This window comes from Triturus cristatus, chromosome 1_2, assembly GCF_964204655.1.
Source record: "Triturus cristatus chromosome 1_2, aTriCri1.1, whole genome shotgun sequence".
Classification (NCBI taxonomy): domain Eukaryota; kingdom Metazoa; phylum Chordata; class Amphibia; order Caudata; family Salamandridae; genus Triturus; species Triturus cristatus.
The window spans coordinates 1,117,860,580-1,117,883,937 of NC_140580.1; the positions used below are offsets into that span (position 1 = coordinate 1,117,860,580).

Below are 23,358 nucleotides of genomic sequence, written 5' to 3' on the forward strand. Positions count from 1 at the left end.
AGAATCAGTTTGCAGCAGACAACAGCAGGGTTCATACAAACAAAGTCTAATTATTGTGATCTTATCTCAATGCACATATTTAACCCCTTGAAGTCTGGTTATACCTAGGTACCTTTGTTTATAACAATCTTGCATGTAGACACATCACGGCATGAGCTATACATGCAGATGCACAGTGTGTAATATGCTATTACCATTGTTGAGGGAAGGGATGGGCCTTATGACCCACATGAGACTTCTTCCTCTCATGAATAATGGCTCATATCCACACACATTTAATGAATAGCATATTTTGCAAATGTGGGTGTGTGTGTGTGTATATATACACACACACATATATATATATATATTTATATATATAATTATTTTTTATGTGTACATATATTTATACACACATATACATATATCCATCCAAAAGCAACCAGGGTTTGCAGGGACAGTTATCCCGGCATGATACCGACGTTCAAGGCAGGAATGTTCTATGACAGCGTAGTCCACCTGGTAAGGTAAATAGCCTTTGAAATAACCGGGATCTGTGGTAGACAGTTACTTTGAATGTGCCGCTTCGGCTATATGAAATATGAACAGAAAGGGGGTTGGGAGCACACTGCCTCACATCCCAGCACAGTTCGCCCCTTTGCATCTTGGTTAAACGCAGTACAAACTTAGTGCTTACTTGAAATTTAGCTGTACATTTTCACCAAAGTTGGTGCAGACATTGCTGTATATCTCTTGGCACGTGTTTCTGGGTTCAGCCCTTCATCAGTAGAGAGCAGCAGTTGTAGAGAGCAAAAGAAAAGCACTCTGGGGTTGCTGGAAATGCTGCCAAATTCCTCTTAGGTCACAGTACCACTCACAGGCACACAGGTGCATCTCCAAAGCTCGTCAGCTTGCTGGCCCAAGGGAGCCATTTGAACAGAAAAGGGGTTGGGAGCACACTGCCTCACATACCAGCACAGCTCGCCCTTGTGCATCCTGGTAAATGCAGGAAATATGAAATATGAACATTGCCGAACAATATGAAATTGATTTCTGGAGGCATTTCAAGTGATGTTTTATTGAAATGTTTCCTACAAGTGCAGAGAGATCAGTATATGCAGCATAAGAGGCCAAAGGGACACAGTAAGTGCTAAACATAATCCCAAAGGATTGCGATTATTGTAGTCACTTATATATAATTGGCACAAGTTGTGGCAGCTGTGAGAATAAAATTATTGTGCCAGTATTCCAAGTAAAAAGTTGAGATTGAGAACCATTTGGGTACATTTCTGATATAAGTTTCCAATAGTTTCACTAGCGTCAGGCTATTGGGATCAAATGCTACAACTGTGCCCTTAAAAGTAGACTGCGACCGTCTGTAGTCCTTTCTCACTGTTTCATGTGTACTTAAGTTCAAAAAGTAACTGAGCACTAAACAATTTATATGATCAAGGCCTGCAATAGGTTGAAACACGTCATGAAGAATGATTGAATTGTCAGCTGAATAAAGAAGTTTTTTGATCAAGTCGGATAGTGTGGCTTGTTATGCGCACTCTGAGTTATGGGTGCGGTTGCTTTTGGATATAATATGCAGTGACGCCCGCATTACGAGCCCCGACCCACAGGCTGTACGTTCGACAATCGCCAAACTGTCTGTGGAAAACAAATGATATATATATATATATATATATATACACACACACACACATATACATACATATATATATATATACATACACATATATATATATACACACATGCATATATATGTATATGTACACACACACACACACACACATATATATATATATATATATATGTAAAACACAATTCCATCCTCCCCCACGTCCGCTTTCGAAACCAAATATAATTGCACACAAAACAAATTGCAAACTATATTATTTGTAAGAGATCAAAGAAAAAGCTAGTTCAAACAAAAGGTACAGTTTGTAGATGTTTATAAAAGGTACATAAACATAGGGCAATCAGCTGCAAACAGAGAAAATAATTTGCAAACATTTCAATCCAATAGATCTTCTGAAATAGTTGAGACAATGATGATGGTTGCTTAGAAAATGAAAAGGAATGTTGGGAATTGTAAAGACAATGAAAATTAATGTTTATGGAAAGACAGAATATCAGGAATCCATCTTGATCCCTTAAGGATGTTGCGAACCAGAGGTGAAAAGAGATCGCAGGTGGGAGGAGACGCGGGCATGCACAACTCGTCAGATAACCAAAATGGCATGGACACTACAAGAATCATGCACTAGTACAAGCAGGAGGGTGAATATTGAAACACCAGCTTGGCATGGAAAACCCAAAAGGTGGATTGCGTACCCATGCCTTTCCAAGATATTCTAGTACCAATTTTCTCTATTCATTATTCTTCTCTTTGGACATGCACTTTGGACTTAGAAAAGGAGAAAAGTCCTCAAAAGAGAGCAGAATTTAAAGATCCGCCTCCTTGGAGGTTCTTCCTAAGGTGCTTGTGGAGAGTTCATTCTGTGATCAGCTTTCCCTACGGATATCACAAGGATGAATGTTTGTAAGTCGCCTTAGTCGCAATGCACAGGCCGGTGGATGTCCACCTGCAGCTGCTGACCTCTGCTGCATTGATTTAAAAATAATATTAGGCCATGACTAATACCCTGTGTCTAGATTTGTGGAAGCGGAGGGGCTTCACGCACTGCAATGCCAACATCTCACCATAATTCTTAACGACTTTTAGACGTGCTTTAAATCCTATCCCCATGTGCCGTAGCCAACGGGGGGTATGGGGGGGGGTAGTTTGTCCCACAGCACATCATGCATGAAAGTGAACAGCCTAGCCAGACAGAATGATTCGCCAATAGCTGGCCAACCGGACAGCTAAGGCATGCCAACCGGTAACAATGGCCCTAGAACAAGACCATCACTGGGGATATAAATAATTAGCATTTAAGTGGAAGGCACATTACTTAAGTTATTAATTGAAATCAAACAAACCGTTCTGGGTGAACTTCACACATTTCTACTAACACAACTGTGAGTTGTGAAAGGTTATTTGCCTCAGCCATCCCAGAGACAGCATTCCTTAATTCGGATCGAAAGTTTGAAACATTTGCAAACTACTTTACCCTTGACACCAATCAGGAATGTTTTTTATGAGTGGGCCTGAGGTCAGTGATTCTGCTGAAGGCAGGGACTCTTCAGGGAGAGCAGACAGGGTAAGGCAACAAAGACAATGGTTTAAAGGTTAACATTTTAGAATCTGAACAGTATTAACTTAAAAGTTAGACTCTCATGTGGGGGCTGACCTGGCAGACTAAGTGGTAGGAAAGATGTCCAGGAACAGGACAGGTAGGGGAAAGAGGGAGTTTTATTGTCAGTTGAGATATAATAGATAGTAATTTTCATCTATCTGTCGTATAAACCCAACAAAAATCTATTGAAACCTGAACTGAAGAGTTAATTAAAGGCAATTTACATTCTTAATTGCCATTGGATCTATGTTCCTTTACACCCCATAAATCAGATCAAAGAAGTAAAGTTTGGGACTTTTGTAAGCGGACATGTTGGGAGATGAGCATCATCTGCACCGCAAACATCGGACAAAATAAGGAACAATTTAACCTACCTTGGCCTAAAATGGCCATTTTTCACTTTTTAGGCGCAGAGTACTATAGCTCCTTAAGGGGAACGCGCTTCTGTTTTTAAACAACAGCATTGCAAACCCCCTGTGACTTTTAGCAAAGCATTTTGTTTTTCAGCCAAAACACAAGGTAGTTACTTTAGAAGTGTTGAGTGAAGATAGATATGATCCCTGTCATGTCCTACCTTTATTTCAGTATTCTGACTCTATCCTGATACTTGAACGCGACCACTCCCTTTAACAGTTTTAGAAGATGGAAGGGCTAGCAGTGTCAGTAACACGCTCCACAATCTTCTCTCAAACACCTTAAAATGCCAGGGAAGTGTAGCTGAGAATAAAGCTGCCCCAGATAGTAAAACAAGTATTAGCAAGAGCTAATTGGAAAATACCTGCTGGTGCATGGTGAAGCACCTACAGGCAAGCAAACGCATACCTGGCCATCTTGGAATGTGCCATCACACAAAGGCATCCATTTTGGCAATTTTAATTTACTGTTGCAACATGGCTGACGATGAAGAAAAATATCTAATGACAAGTAAGGGACTGGACCAAAGCCTACTCTATTTTCTGTATTGTAGACAATAGGTTTTTGACAATGGACAGCAAAAACTGTCTGTAGGCAAGACTTAAAAGAGCACTCATGCCAAACAACCTTTTTGGGTTCACCGGAAACTTGACAGTTAACCTGTTTACATGTTGTTCACAGGAAAGTAATCTTTTAAAAACAGAAGGGTTTGCCACTGCATTGTATCAAAAAAATTGGTGCTTTTTGGATATGGGTGCCCATGCAGTGTAGAACATGTCATAAGCCTATAACCACTCTCACGAGTCAACCACCCAGTTTTACAATTTACATGCTTAACATTGAGGCTGGTTATGTGACATCACAATATCTAGAGTCTACTTTTCACACGCTTTAATAGTCAAGTGCTTGGGTTTGATGTCGGGACTGTGAGCTACAACAGCGAAGATGGTCACTAACACTAAATGGTCTACAGGTTAGTACTTGATCTGCAAGGCTGCATGCAGTTAGACAGTTTCTAATAATGCAAACAAATGACTGAGAACTTCAGTATGTCGAAAAGTGCAATATTCATGGACAGTTTTAACTTTAAGAAAAGATAGAACAAGAATGTAGACGAAAAGACAGAAAGGTACCTGAGCGAGAAGCTTGGAGTCCGTAATACTTTTCAAGAATGTCACTTTTAGGGACCAAAGATTCTGTACTAAACAGAGCATTCAATAAGACTGAGGTGTACATTTAAACCAGTTACCACTTTGTGAATTTATAGTTTGGAACTGATTTATAGTATTTGAGAACCTCACTCCCCACTGTTAACATTTGGTTACGATGGGTGTGAACGAGGGGTGTACAAGTGTAATTATCATTTCCGTAAGTCAATAAGACCGATGTGTTGGTTTAAACCAGTTATCATCATGTGACTTTATAGCTAGGACATGACTTGTCATCTTTGAGAACCTCACTCCTCACTGTTAACATTTGGTTACGATGAGTGTAAACAAGGAGTGAAGAAGTGTAATGATAACTTTAGTAACAGGATTGGTGGCTCCTTCAAACTCTACAGTTCTGTACAATGTGGTCTCCACTCGGATGTGGTAATGGAAAAATCTTAGTGTAGCTATTTCAAACTACAGTTAATGGGACATTACTTGGTTTACTGCCTCACTCAAGCCAAAGATCTATTTCTAGATACTCCTTCACCACTACCCATCAAGGAGGAGATGGGTGTAGCAACGTGTGATTCAAGAACAAAAGTACGAGCAGAAAAAAATTACGGAAGAGCGAGGACGGTCACATATGTATTACGTTTTCAGAGAGTTACAGCATGTATGTCTTTACAAAAAGAACCATTTTGCCTTTATTCTAAAGGACTTGGACGAACCTCTTTGAGGAGCTCCTCCTTCCTCTCTTCCCCATCCAGCCTGAAAAACAGATGTTTGTGTGCGTCAGTACAGCAGAGGGAGCACGCCTTCCTAGCTACATAACCTAGCCTTAAACATTCATTCCATATCCACCTTCCACTCCCACTCCCCAACAACACAGCCATTATGGAATGATGGTTAACAGCAAAGCCACCAACACCTGCTGCATAAGCAAGGCAAGCGAACGAGTAACATCTAGGCACATGAGCAGAGAGAACGATTTCAACTTTGGAATAAAGCAGACAGCAAATTGACAACTTCTATTAGTCTTTCAGATCAGAATAGATGTTACTCTACATAAAACTTAAGAAAATGTTGGTCTCTGGGACCTACAAAGAAATACACAACAAGCAATGAAGGAACTTTATTTCATTAATTAACAAAATCATTTTACATGGTACTGTAAGATCATTCATCACACAATCAGCAACAGAAGCAGAAGACAGCATGTGATTAGGAACTTACTTGTAACGTAGGCTCACTTTTCTTCAATACAAGCCATATGATCTGTTGGCTATATTGTCACCAAGTTGAGGACTCAAACACATGGTTTATTAGAAGCAACTAGTGTAAAGTTTCAAGCTGCTGCCAAATTAGTATAGTTATGTGGTACCAAATCAGGACAATTTACCTGGCTTGCAAACCTACCACCAGAACTCCTGTCTGATCACTTTTCTTAGCCAGGATGTGCTTAATCTCCACACAACATTTCATTATGGGGTACGGGATTTTTAAAAACCGCAATAAAATCAAGCTAACAGATCAGTGATTTGTCTAACCAAACAAAACATTCCTCAATAAATCAAATTCTTGCTTCGTCAACATCCAAGCATTAAAAGAGAAGGCGGTGATAGCTTAACTTACATAGCTGAGCTAACCACAAAGTTTGACACTACCGTTTCCCTAGCACCAGATATCTCCCAAGGAATTTGGCAAATAAGGGTTTAAAATATTGACTTTTAAACGAGATGTTATACAGCCCCTTTTAAGATATTATCAGAAACATTTAACGCATTGATGCTAATTTTTACTATAAGGAAAAATACATAGCCAGCATACATCTACAATAATAGCATTTGCCTAATGAGAATCAATCAAATTAAGTTTAAGAGGAGATTACTGTTTAAACTATCAAACAATATCACTACACATATTTACAAAAGCATTTATTTTTAAATCACTATACTGAATATTTATTTATACTTAAATGAACTCTTCTTGTGAGTCCTATATTTTGAAGAGAAGATATATAGTAAAGTATAGCACTTAAGTATCACCTATATGAAAGTGAGAAGTATTGTTAAGTCTATCCTCTTTTTGCTAAATAGCATACAACTCTCAGATAAGAATCTTCAATGTTCACATTTTAATCACTTTTAATATATTTTCTGGACCACACTGGCACATCGACACAGAAATAAGCAAATCATTAAATGTATATACCAAATGCATGGTAGCAACGACTACAGGGTCTTCACAAATAAATGTTACATGTCACACAACGAAACAGGCGAATGTCACAATCAAGAATCAAGAATGTATTTATAGAAAAAGGACCTGTACAGTAAACACCCCAGAGACACACTCGTAGGCACTGGAATTGTTCAACTGAATAGCAGCATGCAATACAATTTAGGAGAAATGAGACACCCAAAAACAATTGAAAGGAAAGTCAAGTGACTTCTCCATATACTGAAGTCCCTCCACAAACCTATGGGAAAGCCTTTATTAGCAAGCAGTGTTAGAGAGAATTAGCCTCTCTCCAACTGCACTATCTTAAAAGTCAGGCTGGTCCTTATGCTCTTAAGTAGGATTATGTTCCTCCTACTACATTAATCTCTTTGCTAAATATTATAAGGCATTCCAGAGGAATAATCTGTAATCTCTTTCTCACTACCTTATTACATGAAAGAAACATGGGCAGCTTTGTGGCACGTAATAAGAAATAACACTTCCCTATAGATGGCTAAGGGTAATTCCAAACAAGTCTGCACAAAGCAAGAAACAAGCAAAATGCTTCTAGTTAATAGATAAATAAATGCACAAGTCCAATTCACAAAATTAATTAGCACATATGTAATACTCATCATTCATATACAAATATCTTGTAAAATTTGAAAATGTAAGTTTTATCCGGAGTGTCATCATTAATGCACGTCTCAAGCTGCGGAGGAAAAAGCAATTCATGTCAGTTATGAATTCTATCATTAGCAAGTTGTGCAAAGTCATCAAAAACAGACCTGTTCAAAAATGTTTAAACAAAGTCTGGTCTTGAAATGGATCCTCAATTTACGGAAGTGGGCTACTACTCTACCCCGTATTTGGACCTACGCCAAGCTCCGTCAATCTGCGAGATCAGTATTAAACTATTAATCGACTAGGTGAGAATATTGGGGAATGCAAAATCTATGGTCACTTTGAGCATCCATGAACATCAATTTAATCATTGCTCTCAAAGAACAATATCTCTGTTGGTTTAAGGTCCAGAAGTTATATAAACACAAACATACGTTGCTGGTACATTGATAGTTACTGCGGAAGTATGACTGGGCTGGAAAACCTTTTATCCTTTGATCAGGATCTGACGAATGTGTGACTATACATCTCTTTACAAAACTAGTAGGGATTCGGATCCCATGAAAGCAACACAAAGATTTAGAGTGACAGTATCAATCGGATATGTGCCCTTCTTTGTTTGGATATGTAAGGAATCACAATATTTTTGTATTGATTGGATGCAAACGTCATAAAGCAATAGATGCTATAATAGTTACTAATATACATTAATATAGTTGGGTTTCAAGGCTTAATTTGACACACAATTAAATAACATAAAGGAGTACAATTTAGCTTGTGTTTGTTAGTGTTCCATGAAAAACATTTTTGTAAAATTCTGCCTTTTTTTTTTCCATCGCTAACATGTATTTCATCCGTACTAGGCGCGCAAGCCTTGGGATTTTTCAAGGCTGTCAAGAATAAGTCAAAGACAAGAGCATCGATGCAATATGTTGGCCACAGTCACTGTTTTATCTAGGATGTCCTTATACATACAGTGGATAACAGCACAAGTGACTAATTTGCAAAGCACAAAAGAGATGTGAAGCACCCCGGAAAAGGTGCCATTAAGTATATTATAGGATACATTATGAGCGAAGTAACACATACTGCTTATAGATGATGGGGCACAGGCATTGGAGGCAGAAGAGCGAAAGACAGATTGGATTACTGTAAAGGGACGGTATTGTAAATCACTTTAGGATTAGGTCGATACCTGGGGCTCCATTCAGACATGCACTCAAGATGCCGTTCTTGGGTTACAGCGTGTCCCTACTGCAATGATCTTATTGTGCCTAAACACAGAGTGTGACAATTATGTCGAAGTCCCAGACAGCCCGAGATTGGACTTGTAGGGAATGCTCATATTTAACAGTGTTTTTTAACAGTGCAATAAAGCGTTGAATCAAGGTAAGTAGGAAGCACATCAGACATTTTAAAGAAGTGTCCAAACGTGTTGGAAAACCGGACGCCATCTTGTCGTAGGTTTCATATTAGCCTCAGTTTGGATTTGCCGAAAATGCTCATAGTTCCCAGTATGCGTAATGGTAGCAAACAAAAGCACTTAAGTCATGATATTAGAAAAGGGGAATGTAAAAAAAAAGTTGGAATTGGGGTGGTTGGGGATTTGATTTTAAAAAGAAACATAGAAATTTGAAGAACACCCAGCTCAGGTTCCAAGTAAGTCAAGTCCTTATTTGAACCATGTGTTCCAAACATTCCAGTATATTTTCTAGTAGGCAGCTCCCAAATATACACAGGAATCACTGGTGACCCCAGTTAATTTGTATAAGCAAATTGGTAACAGTTTCAAAGAAAGTGCTATGTACATTTCCAGAGAAATATTTGCTTTTGTAACCAAAATCTATCTGTAGTTCAGAAACGCGCTGAAAATCGGGCCTTTGTCTATACAGAGTGTTAATTGTGTCCGATACCTGTAAGATTTGTAATTTGTGGTGGAATATAGATGCATAATAAATGTCATACAACAGGCTAAACTGAATTTGAAGCAGTGGTTATGTGTCAATTTCCCATATATGCTATCTAGGGGTGGGCCACTGACATCAATTGGCTATTGTAAAGGTTCATAGTATATTTTTTGGTGTAGCTAAGAAGGCAAATTGTACGTCTATCAACCTGGATTGCCTTGGTTAATGCTGGAAAGGACTGGATTATGTTAGACCATAGAGCTGATTGAATAAAACATCGAATAAAAAGAATATGAGTAGATTTTAATATAGCCAATAATGCTTCTCAGCATCTTCCATCAATCCACTTCGGACTATGTTTATACAAATGAAACTTTTTTCCATAGTCATAGTTCACTGTTTCCGCCTCTGGCACTTTCCTAAAAACTTTAATGTTCTGTGGTGTTCATAGTGGTTCATGTAGTGTTCTAACGGGGGCAGTTTGGTGTTCAATTTGTGAATTGTTACAATAATGTTACTGGATCTGTTTTTTAGTCATTCATAGACTTTATTTCGGCCCAAAAGGCCATAAAAGCAACATAGATTATTACAAGTCACAGTATTGAAACATCTGAATCAAATCACAATTACAGAATATAATATAAAAACATTCAGTAGTTACAAGAATATGTTAAAACTACAAATTAATTACAGAATTTCCTACGTTGTGTCCACATGGCATTTAGAAACCGGGAAACTGCAAAAACAATTGGAGGGTGGGTGTCGCACTTCAAGACTCTCATAGCTTTTTCACACTCTCAAAATCCCAAATTTCTACATATGGGCTTAACCCAGCGTTTCCTTTGTCGGTGGTATATAGGACAGAAAAAGAAAACATGTTTTTTTTAGTAATCTTGCAGCACTTCTTATATAGTATAGGAAGCAAGGACATTGTATTGTATTTATCACGAATGTAAAATTACAATTGCTCCATTCTCTAACTGTGTGTTGATAACAATCAGTGAACGTGCTGGTAGTAGTTTTGTCTGTTCCTAGTTTGTGGATGGAGCCATTGTAAAGAAGCCCCTTGGTTTATAAAAATTTAAAAAACGGTTGTGTGTCCTCCATTTATCTTGGAAACACGACCGACAGAGTTTCTGTTTCAGATTCCCTGCGCGTCTACAACCCCATAGCGGGTAAACCGGTATATAGGCTTTAATAGATGGGCTGTTCGTTAGAAGGTACCAGTGTTTGTTCAGAATCTTTCAAATTTGAAAATGACTGTTGTGGAAGTTAGTGATGAACCGGTGGGATTCATCAGTAGCAGGTTTAGGAGGGTCCACCTGTATTAATGTTGTACGTCTTCTGCTGTTTAGTTTAGTACCCTCTCGTTGTAGCCTCTCGTTTTGAGACATTGTGTGATTACTGCAGACTTGTGTAAATAAGTTTTATAATCACTGCAGTTCCAATTTGGTCGAAGAAACTCTACCTTTGGAACATTGCAGATGATATTCATGGGGTGGCAGCTGCCTGCTTAGAATACAGGCGGCGGCTGTTTCTTTCCGATACAATTTGGTCTGGATTTTGCATGTGTCTGTACAAAGCTATACCTCTCTGAAAAGCTCTAAAGAGAGTGAAACACGTGTCAGGGGTTGCTTTTATTCATTTCAGGCTCGCTTGGATGGTATTTTAACAATCCAAAGCTGTAATGCTTTGCCTGGAGTGGTAAAAGGCTTTGGTCGTTTTACAGCTCGGCATGGACTGCACTGTGCTCATTCGATGCTTAAAGACTTTGCTGTAGAAATGGCAAAATACTTTGTCCCTTTCTATCTCGGCGTGCATGCCACTGTGCTAATCCTATACTTAAAGACTTTGATAGAAAAGCAGACATTTAAGGTGCGCAAATTTGGAGTGTCTACCCAGAGTTCCCTGCTTCCTTTTTAGCAATTGTTTTCCATCATTCGCCTGCATCCCTATGGGGGGGGGAATAGAAAAGCACTGGCTACGGGCAGTGTGATCTTCTGAATAAGCATAAATGTAGGTATGATATAGGTGTTTTTATAGCATGCTAATCAACTGTGAGGGTATCCAAGAAAAGAGGAGAAGGCTCTGACGAGTTGTTGGAGATTGTTCTAGGTTTAAGAGCCAGGTTTGAAAAGGTGCGGCCCCTGCTCTCCTTCTGTGTATGCGTGTGGTGTGTGCTAGTGAGATAATAGCAGAGCACAGGGGTCTTGAAGGTTTATGAAAATTAATGCAGCTAATCAGGTAGGCAGGGCTTATGTTGTGGAGTGCTTTGTAGGTGTGGGTGCGGAGTTTGAAGTGTGGTCATTTGTGTATCTGGAGCCAATGGAGTTCCTGAAGGTGTGGTGTGGAGTGGGCTTGGCGTGGGAGATTGAGGACTATTCATTAATTTATTGGGGAAGTCCATGAACACAAGGCTCATACATCCCTCACTGTTCGTTCCTACAAACACAGTGCTGGTGCAGAGACACTGTAGATTTTCCCAGCGGCAATATGTGTATTTGTGTCTCTGGGACTCCATCTGTCAGTTCATTTTAACAGTCAGTCTCCCCCCCGGTATCCTTTCCTTGTTTTGGGTCGAGCCATGTGCCAGAGACAACAAGGACGGTTAGAAACCTACCTAACTCAGCAAGTCCTCCCAGTGCAAGTGACGTATAACTATATGTGACAATATTTTCAAGGGGTGTGCTGTGTCTGTCCACTATCTCAAAGGGAGTTAAGAATCTATAAGTCACGTGAAATTACCCCCCACATCTTCAAACTGGGGGAGTTTGTCTTGGACCTTGTATATGTGCCTTTGATATGAGGCCAGTCGGAAAAAGTTCTGTTAACCATTCCTGATGTGTTGGGATGGTCATCAGACACCAGTGCTGGAGGATAAGGATCTTTGCAACCATCAAGGCTGTCGACATCCATTTCCTCCAATGAAAGAGCTCGTCACCCACAACATTGTGTAGGTTGGCTGATTTGGATGATGCGGTAAAGTAGGTGGGGCTAGTATTACGTAATGAGCTCCAGATGTTCATCCAATAGGAAGTCAGTTTCGTATAGGACCATAAAATATGGAGGAAGTCATAACTAGGTTCTAAGCACTCCAGCAGTGTTGTGGGGGAGCAAGTGGCCCCTTCTTAGTTTGTTCAGGGACCAATAACAGTCATGCACTATTTTAAAATATAAATACAAGAACTTTAACTGGACCTCTATTATTAGTTTATTTTTTGTGGTTGTCTCACAGGTCCAAAGGACATTCACAAGCAATCTCATGTGGTTCCGGGAACAACGGCCGGGGGACAAAACCAACATGTGATTCATGAATAAGATAGAAGAACTTTCTTTAGCCTGGTGACTAGCACTTTGGCTAATATTTTTATATCTGTGTTGATTAAGGATATCGGGCACTAGTTCGCACATTGTGTTGTGTCTTTTTCGTTTCAGGATGAGGCTAAGGAGAGCTTTCTTGAATTTGGTATGCAACCCACCCGTATTTTCAGCTTCTTTGAAAACTCTGTAAAGCAAGTGCACCAGAATAGGTTTAAACATATAGAATTCAGAAGGGAATCCATCTAACCCCGGGGATTTGTTATGCAGCATGGCTGAAATTGCTGCTGCTACCTCTTCTTCAGTGATCTTGACCTTCAGCAATTGTCTACCTTCATCCGATAGCATGGGCAAGCGTACCCACGCCATGAATGTGCGTTTAGACAGCAGTTCAGAAGCAGCTTCTACTCTATATAGGTTCCTCAGAAACTAAGCAAAGGTCTCCGCTATGGCGCGTGTGAACAACCCATCTCCCTGGTCACTGACCACTGGTATGGCTTGTTGTGCCTCTCTTTATCGAAGCTGTGCTGCCAGGAGCCGGCCTGCTTTTACCCCTTGTTTGTAATGTCTTCACTTTAATTGAAGTAGGGCATTTTTAGCTTGTGTGGAGAAGTGCCAGTTCAGATGAATTTTGCTTTCTCAAGTCTTGGAGATTGGAGTTTCTCGTATATATGGTCAAGTCAGGGTAGCAATGTCTTGTTCCAAGCTTGGTTTTTTGTTCCTGTGAGACCTTTTTTCTTATGGCCTAGTCCCTCATCAGTTCCCCACTAATTACAGCTTTCCCGGATGCCCGAGAACCTGGGCTGAGGTAATCAAGGGTTCATTATCATCTAGGTATTGGCATAGGTAGGTGGTGAGCTTTTGTTTGCCTTCCGGGATCTTGTACTTTGATATATTTAGACACCAACATTTGGCAGTAGGGTTAATATGACCTAATGCCAGTTCCAAGACCACCAATGCGTGATGTGATATCTCACCCTCCACTACCGTGCAGACCATTAGAAAGGGCAGGGTGCGATGGTTAACAAGGCAATAGCAATTCTAGTACCTCTACTGTGTACACAGGAGGAAGGTGTATTCCTTTACTCGAGTGTAGTATGTGCCAGTGGTCCACCAGAATGTGGCCTCTCAAAAGGTCTCCTAATATTTACCTATCCGTGGCATTAAGCTTGTCAAGTGAACCAGACCTGTCTTTGTTTGGGTCCCAAGCTAAGTTCCAATCACCACCCACCACTACTTTGGTGTGCCTACATTCAGTTAGCAGTCTCGAGGGAGTCAAGGAAAAGGCAATCTTTTGAGGTTAGGGGCATATATGTAGCCCATTATTATCACTGCATTCATAGTCTTCAATTTCATAAAAACATATCTACACATTGGGTCTGTCCAGGTTTTCAGGTAGACTTAAGGTAAAGATTTCCAAAAGGGGTTAGCAAACTTACATTTACTCCGGTAATGAAGTTGATAATGTAGTCAGGGAGGAGTTATCTTCCCTGCTGGTAAGACTGCTACTCTGCTGACCTAGTCCCTCTTAAGCTTACTTGATTCAGCTTTCAATAGGTGGGTCTTCTGGAGTAGTACAAAATCTGGCGCTTTAGTGGCTAGATAAGGGAGGGTCTTTATTTCATTTAATGTAACATGTCAATGCATTGACGTTGAGGGAGGCTATACGTGGTCTGTGGGATGAGGTAATCCTACCAGTGTGTTGGCTGGGCGGTTATCTTATTAGTGGGGAATACTAGGGTGGGCAACGGCTGCTGAAGAATGCGAACTAAGGAGTGGGGTTTTGAACGAAGGGCTTCTAGAGCCTCGCTGAAACTCTTCTAGGAAAGCTGGGCAGGTGGTTACACTGGCCCTGTGCGAGAAAGTGCGAAAGAAAGGCGTATATGTGTAAGCTCCTACAGAATCTCAGAAAAGACAGCCAATCAAAATAAACAACAGAAAGAAAGAGGTAAATTAAACAAACATAATAAAACTATGTGCAGTGCACAATTCCAAGCAGTAGTGTGTCAATAACAAACTAATAGCTAGTTTCTTTTTACGGGTGAGCTACCCGCTCCAATCCTGCAAACCAGCGCCACGAGTGTAAGCTGTCTGGGCAACTATGAAGAGCCGCCCCGCGGTAGAAGCCCCTTTCTGGGGGTCTCCCACAATTTCAAGTCAACGTCCTAAGCGGCACACTCTGCCTGGTCTTGGATCTTCAACACTGCTGCTGACGTCTCTATGCAGGTATGGAAGTCAGGCTGGATTTTGCTGATGGGCCAATAACATTGATAAACAGTTTTTGAAGTTCTATGATGACCTTTTCAAAATCCTTTTTTATCGGTTTGTATGGTTATCGTTAAACAGAAATACACTGGATGGATTGATTATTGTCATGCAGGGAAGATGTGGCACTAGTCTTGTTGATATCATCCTAGCGTGCTTGCATGCAGAGATACGCATTCTGCCTTATGCGCTTCCTACTTCGGGGTCTATGCGACTGCGCATTGTCAGTCAATTTGCTTCATGAGAGCTCAGGCTGCCTCAGGAGGGATGAGATGATCTGTCTTCAGCTCTTTTCAAAAGCATCACAGAGCCCATTATTTCTAACAGCCTATGCAGTTTTGAGAATTATGAGTGCTTCCAAAACTGTTTATAATTCGATTATGTTTAATTGCCTAGCAGTTATGATAATGACGGAGACTAACTAGATGACTGCGTGCTAAACGTTTTGATTTTTATTATTTAGTGTTCTGTTTTATCTGTTTCATAAGGCAAATTCCGCAAACCACTGTTAAGGTGTTCAGAAGTGGATCACTTGTGGCAAGCATTTCATACAGCCTTGCTGCCTTCCAGGGCACTGCTCTGGGTCTGTCCATTCCCTTGATGTCCTCAGCATAGGTATGTGGGCTATCCCCATGCCTCCACTTACTTGATGCAACTCTCTTACAATGTATGCTCCTATTGTAATGCTGCACATGCATCATCTTATATTAGATTTAATAAAATACAGCAGTGTTTTTCTACATAATGTTACAGCAACAGAGTGTCCAACTACCCTACAAGCTTCAGATTATTGGAATTCCTAAACTAGTACACAATTGAACAATTAGTAACTTTTGTGCTCATTAGCTACGTTTTTTGGGCAACATCAAGCCCCAACAAACAAACAAACGCAACACACACACACAATTAGAAATTATAGGCCACAAAGAGACTGATAGGTGGGAAGATGCTGGCTTATGTAAAAACAGGAGAAAGGAGAGGTAGATGGATAACATAGAAAGCAATACGGCCTAAATTCGAGAACATGACGGATGGTATCAGTTTCAATATCGACAATTAGTACATTCATAGACCTCCCATTTCAGATTATTAAAAACTCACAACTACTGGCTACCAAACTCTTTACAGTAACTCTTTTTTTGTGTGAGTTAATGTGTAAATTCAATTTAAAGTATTACGTGTGGCAAGCTTTAGAAGAATACCACTGTACGCAACATGGATGGTTTATTACTCCTGCTCACTCCTATAAGCGGAACCCAGAAACAACTAACAAATTCCCCAGCTGCCATGATTTAGGGGATTGGATGCGTATGGTAAAGACTTGCCCGCTTCCTCATGGTGTCTGGCAAGCAGTAGCTTCTTACATAGTTCAATATCTTTGATTATAAGTGTCATTAGGTTCTTTAGTGGTATTATTGACTGCATGACACTGATGAGTCTATACCTGAATATTCTTTAAGAAATTGATCTATTCAAATGAAGAAAAATATTTTTGGAAGAAAATCAATATAAAATGATGCAACCCTCATCAGCAGCATTTATACTTTTAGAAATGAATTCATGATATAAAGCCATATAAGAGTAAAAAGTATTTTTTGTTGTGTGATAGGCAGTAAAGTTTCTCATTACTTTAGGAACTAACTAAATTCTACTTCATCCCTTTCTGTGTTTCATCAATGGGACCTATTTATTTGACCAAGTTCTTAGGGACAGAACCCAGGGCAACTTGCAGTGCGGAGGACTCAGACAGGGAGAAGCACTTTGTCTGTGACCTTTTTGGGTGTCTCACGTTGGCCAGAGGCGGATGAATCTGAACATGGCCTTGGAACGGGTATCTGGAGGTCTGCTGGTGGATCTGGTATCCAAGACAAGTAAGAGAGGGAAGGGACAAAAACGGAGGGAATACGCCTAATCCCCTTAAGATACTTTAAACAAACAAATGAAGGAGTATAACCGGGAGACCGATCAAAGTCTCCAGAATGCTGGGAAAGTGCACAAGGCACGAAGAATTCTCTCTTCTGTAGAAGACCCCTCACTCACCAACCTGGTTGGTGACATGCTTCATCATCGGGGTCCCACCCGGATAGCCGAGTGCCATCCGGGTGTGCTTCGACACCTGAATTACAGTGGAACGGGTGGTTTTTTGTGTGCAAGTGAGTGAACAGTGAGTTAAAAATGGGCCAGATAAACTCACTAGGAAGTTTTATTCTGGAGCAACTGGCCGATCTTAAAAACGTTGGTAGGATACCTTACTTGGTTAAATTGACCAATGGTATCTGAGAGTGAGGTATAGTGCTGATAAGTGCAGTAAAAAGGTCTACATGTTTCAACCTATGTGATAGTATTATTAGGTTTTCGTCAGGACCAAATGACGTGACCCGGGCGGTGTACACACGCTAAGGTGTACCCTACCCTTGGATCACTAAAACCTAACCGTCTACTCACAGTCAGGTGTCCTGTCATCCCAATTGAAGACAGGTGAAATTGAACGGCGCATAATCGCGTGCCTCATGGGAGTCAAGGTCGTGGTGCTGGCTCAGAAACACGAAATAGTGGAGCCAGTCACCGGCTAGAACGCCTACCCCTAAGCGACCCGTGTCTACTCCCCGAGGGGATCTGGTATCTACACATTTGTTCATGGATCATAGATCGGACGTCTGGTCTTGATTGAAGTCTCGTTTTGGATCCGATATCTGCAGACCTGGTGTTGGATCAGGCATCTGCAAGTATTTTGCCTTCTTTTAGATACCAGCATGTCTGTTTTTGGGCCGATATAAGGAAACCTGGTATTGGTTGAAGTCTTCTCTTCGATCATAGATCTGGAAGTCTGTTCTTTGATCAAAGACCTGAAGCCTTGGCATTCACCTCAGGTTTATTGAGATTGTTGTCATCCTTCTCCAGTTGTGCGTTGGTATTTTGTCTTTAACTGCCACCAAGAGATGAAGCACTAGTTCTTTTCCAGTTTTTGTGTCTTAATTTTACCCTAAGAACATTAATGCTCTTCTCCCTTTCTTTTGTAATGCATAAATTGACTGCCCAAGTGAAAATGCATAACTTGTTTTAATAATTATCTTACATGCGATAATTGAGACTGTTTTTCAAGTACCAAGATGTGGCCATTTATATTACAATTTATGGTGATTGTTTGCTCTCTACTAGTGGGCAGTATTTATTTGATACTTTGCTGCCGCTGACTGTATGCTCAATTCAACTGCACTGAAATGTAGAAAATCACAAATGAAACCGCTTACATTTCACCTTTCACTCTTCAGCCATCATTAACATGTAATTTATCTCACAAATGAATTAAGATCAGACAGTCTATATAAACCCCCTACCAACATGTCACAGAAATAAAACGGATATTGTATGCCACCATACACACATCAGCAAAGCATTATTCAACTTGGATGGCAGGAAGGAAAATGTGAGAGTTAGGAGAATGGTGAAATGAATGCATGAAGGAATAGCAAAGTAAACCCACATCCTCTCTCTCTCACTAAAAGCAACAACACGCCTTGCTGGTGCCCCCCAAGACCGCTCATGAGTTGGCACCAATAAAGTATCATTAGTCACAGGCTTGCAGACTGGCAGTGGGCCTGGTCAAGCTTCAGTTTTTATTCCTGTGCATCCCTTATAAAAAGGTCTGTGCTGCATCCAACTGAAAGAATATTAGTGTTCTCTTTGAGAGTCAATGTCACTTTTTCTGAATGTTGGGCAGAAAATGCCCAATGAAAACTCTTATTTCCAGTCTTCTCTAGACCTGCTGTAGCAAAAGTCTGAGACAACTAGGCTACTACTCCCTTCAAATTTAATGTCCTTATTTGTGGTTTTAAGTAACACCCAGTCCTTGTTGGAACTTAGCGTTTCAGTAGGATGGCCACATGCCAATGAAAGAAGAGCTTCTGCAGACTGACCCACAACACCTTCTGCACACCTCCCACGTGAAAAGCTCAAATCCTAACTAACAAGAGGCCAAGATCTGACAAAATATATACACTTCACAAACTGCAGAGAAAATATAAACCTGTAAATCTGAAAAATAAGAACTCACAACAAATTACATAGGGTTCTACAGTATTGGTTAATAAATCAAGCGATAAAATTATCCACAAAGGATTCAAAAACAAAAAACCTGGGTTCTGAGTCACAAAAGCAGTCATGTATCCACAAACATTTATACAACATACATGGTTAAACAATTGCATAACTGTACTCCATGACCATGTACAGTTATGAAGCAGTATAACCCACACAAGGGGTGCGGAGGGGATGGATTAAGGCATGGTCTATCGCGAGGCTGCGTCAACAACCACAAACCTGTGAGTTTGTTCACTAATACAAATTTCTCTCTCACCTTTTTCTACCATGGAAATAGTTGGTGGGAAAGGGAATAACAAGGAGTTTTTCCAAATGGAAAAGATTTGCTTCTGCACAGCTGGCTGTGTTTCCCCAATGAGGGGTTGTACTATGCATACAACTGCGCACTGTTGAAACAGCTTGTCACCAGACATTTAGCACATTTGTAAACTGAGACTAATGCAGTTTGAAGACATACTTCATGATATGCTTAGTGCCCTTATACATCTCAGAAATTAAACCATTAGTATTTACGTTGACTGTAGATTCTGTGAATAAATCCAATGTACTGGATCAAAACTCTCGCCCTAGATTAATTCTCTTGAGTATTTACATCAAGAAAGTCCATTCCACATTATTAAATGTCTTTTCTTTGTTTACAAAAATAGATCAATATTCCCAGATTTACAACAGCGCTTAAAAGTGAAACAGCTCTCTAGTTTCTACACATTAGATGATCTCTGCTAGATTGGTGCTGTGAAATAATGTACGGCTTATTCACTGATTTAGGGAAGGAGTCAAAGACTGAGTGTTGCATGCCTTTGCCAGTATTGATAGCAATTCCTCAGAGAAGCATGTTTAAGACTTTGAAGTCAGATCATCCGAGTCCAGATATTTCCCCAAATTGATGTTTTTATTACTCTACTCATTACACCAATAGGTCGATTGACAAAAAGCCTAATTTCTTTCACAGCTCACAGCTATTGAGAAACAAGTTTCTTTCTTAGAATATGAGACCATTCAAAATTCTTTGAAAGACTAATGTGTATACTATTTATATTTTCTATACCGTATGTAACTTTCACTCCATTAATTATTTTGCCGTTTTCAGTTTGTTAGTTATGACTTATTTTCTATTTTATTTTATTCTATTTTACTAGATGTGCTTGGGGTTTGCTACAATTACTCTAGCAGCTAGCTTTAAAAAGCTCCAACAGTTTGAACCTAATTTTCTGAAGGTTTTAAAGGTTTCTCTAACTCTTCTATTTTTTCAAGTTTTCTGAAATTAGAACTCCTCTTAAATATGTTTTCAACTCACCCATTCTCGGTTCATGTCGTTAATGCAATCTTAGTTTCTGGATAGAAAATAGTTTAACGTTGGAGTCTATATCTTTCAGAATGAAAGTATGTAATTTAGAAGCTGAACATTTTTAATGTGTTGAATGGTGTATAAAAACCAGTTCCAGTTCCACCAGAACATGGCCTGATATTCATAACTTGCCTTTATCTTCAGAAACTAGGCTCTAGGAAACAATGGAGTCAGTTAATAATCAATTTATTCTGAAATATGTAGCATGTGATGACGAGTAAAATTTGTACTCGCGTGGACTGGATTTAAACAATTTGCATGTATCCAATGATCTTAGATTTTCAATAAGATTGTGAGACCAAACCTATCTTCAGATTCCCTTCTTTGCCTTCTAACCGATCCAGACTGATGTTAGACTCTCCCCCAACGATGAAGTAATCATGCCTTGATAAAGAGGACATTTCTAGGCTTCAGAGAGCTTTAAATGGACTGTTGAAAGGACAGGCCAGCAAAGTACTTTTTGTGTTTAAAATGTTATCTCTTGCTATGGCCCAAGTTAAAATAGCATATGATTTAGCAATCAACACCAGAAACATCAACCTTTCATGTATTTGTACGATTATACCGATAGATTTTTCTGTGAAATATCCATAATACAATGCATACAAAAGTTACAAACTGGTTAAGGAAGCAAAGAAGACAATGTGTCAAGAAAGTATTCTGCATAAACACAAGTGATTGAGAGTTAATTAGGAAAGAAGGTGTACATCATAAAATCAAGGGCACATCAGTAGTTCAGAAGCAAGTCCAGTGAAACAGAAGCCTGATGTGAGACAAGACCCAAGTTAAAGAATGGAGAAGCTGGTAAGCAGTTAACACAAGAGCGGAACACTCACTGCCAGCCATAAATGATACCAGGCTAGACAAAATAGAATGGATGCGATGCTTGAGTAATTTCTGGGCAATAAAGAAGTCTTAGCTGTAGTCACAATTATGGACTGGGAGATCCATTTTGAACTGTTTAACTTGCCAGTCCCAATCACTGGCCAAAGTATAATAAGGGGCAGTGTCAGAGAGACCAGGGAAGAAACGCTGCGGTGTTTCAGTTGAGGGTTCAAACACGTTCATAAGGCCACTAGTACTCCAGGGTTCAACAGATTCCCATTAGTTTTAAGCAATATCTGAGTGCCATGCAGATATGCATAACGATGAAAAGCAAACGAAGCAGTTAGGGTAGTCAAGAGTGTTGTGTACAAATTTAAAAGCATGGTGCACAAGAGAATAACCGTGAGGCACTTTGAAGGTAATGGGAGGATCTGGAATTGTACGGGATGATAGAGATCAATTGTATTGTTCGACAAAGAATATAACCAAGCAAAGACCAGCAAAATATATGCCACTTCTGCCAGACCGAGGGCCAAGATGTCGCCACTTATTTATCACATATAACATGAGCATTATTTTAGAACACAGTGTGTAGGGGAGCTACCCCACAAGCTTCGGTTTCTACTGGATTATTGCCCTTAAAATCAACATGATTGTTAGGGAAAATTAGAAATGGAAGGGTCCTTTAAATAAACAGATGGCTTCTAGAGGAAAGGGAACACTACAGTCTAAATGCTTTTCTACTAAAAATTGGTGGGAGAACAAGGTATTGACAAGATACTGTATCCCAGGAAATACAATATTCCAATTCCCTTCAATATTCTTGAGGGTTCTTGGGTTGAGCGGGAGGGGGAGGGTTGGGAAAAAATAGGAGGGAGTCCTTCAATAAAACCCGGGAAGAATAGGTGATACTTCATTGACTAGCATGAGGGAGTCAAGTTGAGTAGCCTCTGGCCTCTAGTTTCTACGCATAGCAAGATTCCCTGAATCTATTCAAGAAACTGGGATAAAATGCAATTAAGACATGCAAGAGGTCAGCAAATATCTTGTCGAATAGCTGTGATATTATTAAAAATAAGAAACTTAAGAGATAAGAAGGCAAAAGTGTTGAAGATGCTACAGGTGGACATGGATGTGGTACATCTTCTGGCCCTATCTTCAGTTACACTTATAAAGGTGGTTAGTCCAAAAGGAAATCACCACGATTCTGAGTAAGCAATGGGCAAATGGACCCTTTTGGGAAGAAAATGCACTAGCACATTAGCAGTGTCATCAATTGGCATGCCCCTTCAAACTCACAATTTGGGGCTCCTCTTCCTGCTCCACCTTTCACAGATCTTCATCTGAGAAGTCTATGATGTCCTGCACATCAGGTATACCGACTACCCAGCACTTGACTATCACACCTTTGGACTGCTTCAAGTAGCGGGACTACCATCTTGACATCTTGACATTTCTGCGCGCACCAAGGAATGGGTAACTCATTTGATCATACTCACTGAACCAAATTCATATTTTACACCACACCCACCTCAGAGAATCAGGCAGCCTTCTCTGCTTTATACTGGTCTTCAAACTTGGAATCTTTGGTGAGGTATAGCACAGGAAAATCAGCCAGAAGTAAACAGAACTCCACAAAGCGGCACTGCCAAGGAACTCCCTCACCCACGCAGCTGGGTGCCAATTCTTAATATTTTCAGTGGTTAAAAAAGGGACACAGAAGAGAAAGAAGAATTGGCAGGAGCTATTGGCTTTGTCAATATGTTTTAGCTATGCTGTACACCAGTGTGGCTGCTGTTCAGCATTGCCAAAGGTTAGTGGTTTAAAGGAGAGTGGCATGGAGTGGAGGGTCGTGGAGTTGAGTGAAGTGTTATGGAGTGCTTTAGAGAGTCGTGGACTAGCTTAGAGAGTCGTGGAGTAACACAGTGTGGTGTGAGGTCGTGTAGAGTAGAGTTGAGGGA

The 23,358-nt window shown here is 40.1% G+C and overlaps 1 protein-coding gene across 5 annotated transcripts in view; it reads right to left on the reverse strand.

Annotated features, from left to right (window-relative positions):
• The window catches only part of SCAI (suppressor of cancer cell invasion), a 561,593-nt gene that overhangs the window by 477,832 nt on the left and 60,403 nt on the right, over positions 1-23,358 (reverse strand). For 4 of the 5 annotated variants that reach the window (XM_085613781.1, XM_085613780.1, XM_085613778.1 and 1 more), the window contains exon 3: positions 5,518-5,557. The exons of the other annotated variant lie outside the window; for it this stretch is intronic. In XM_085613781.1, the coding sequence (XP_085469907.1) occupies positions 5,518-5,552 (35 nt within the window). In that variant the 5' untranslated portion in view covers positions 5,553-5,557. The remainder of the gene's footprint in view (positions 1-5,517; positions 5,558-23,358) is intronic. 5 annotated transcript variants of the gene reach the window in all.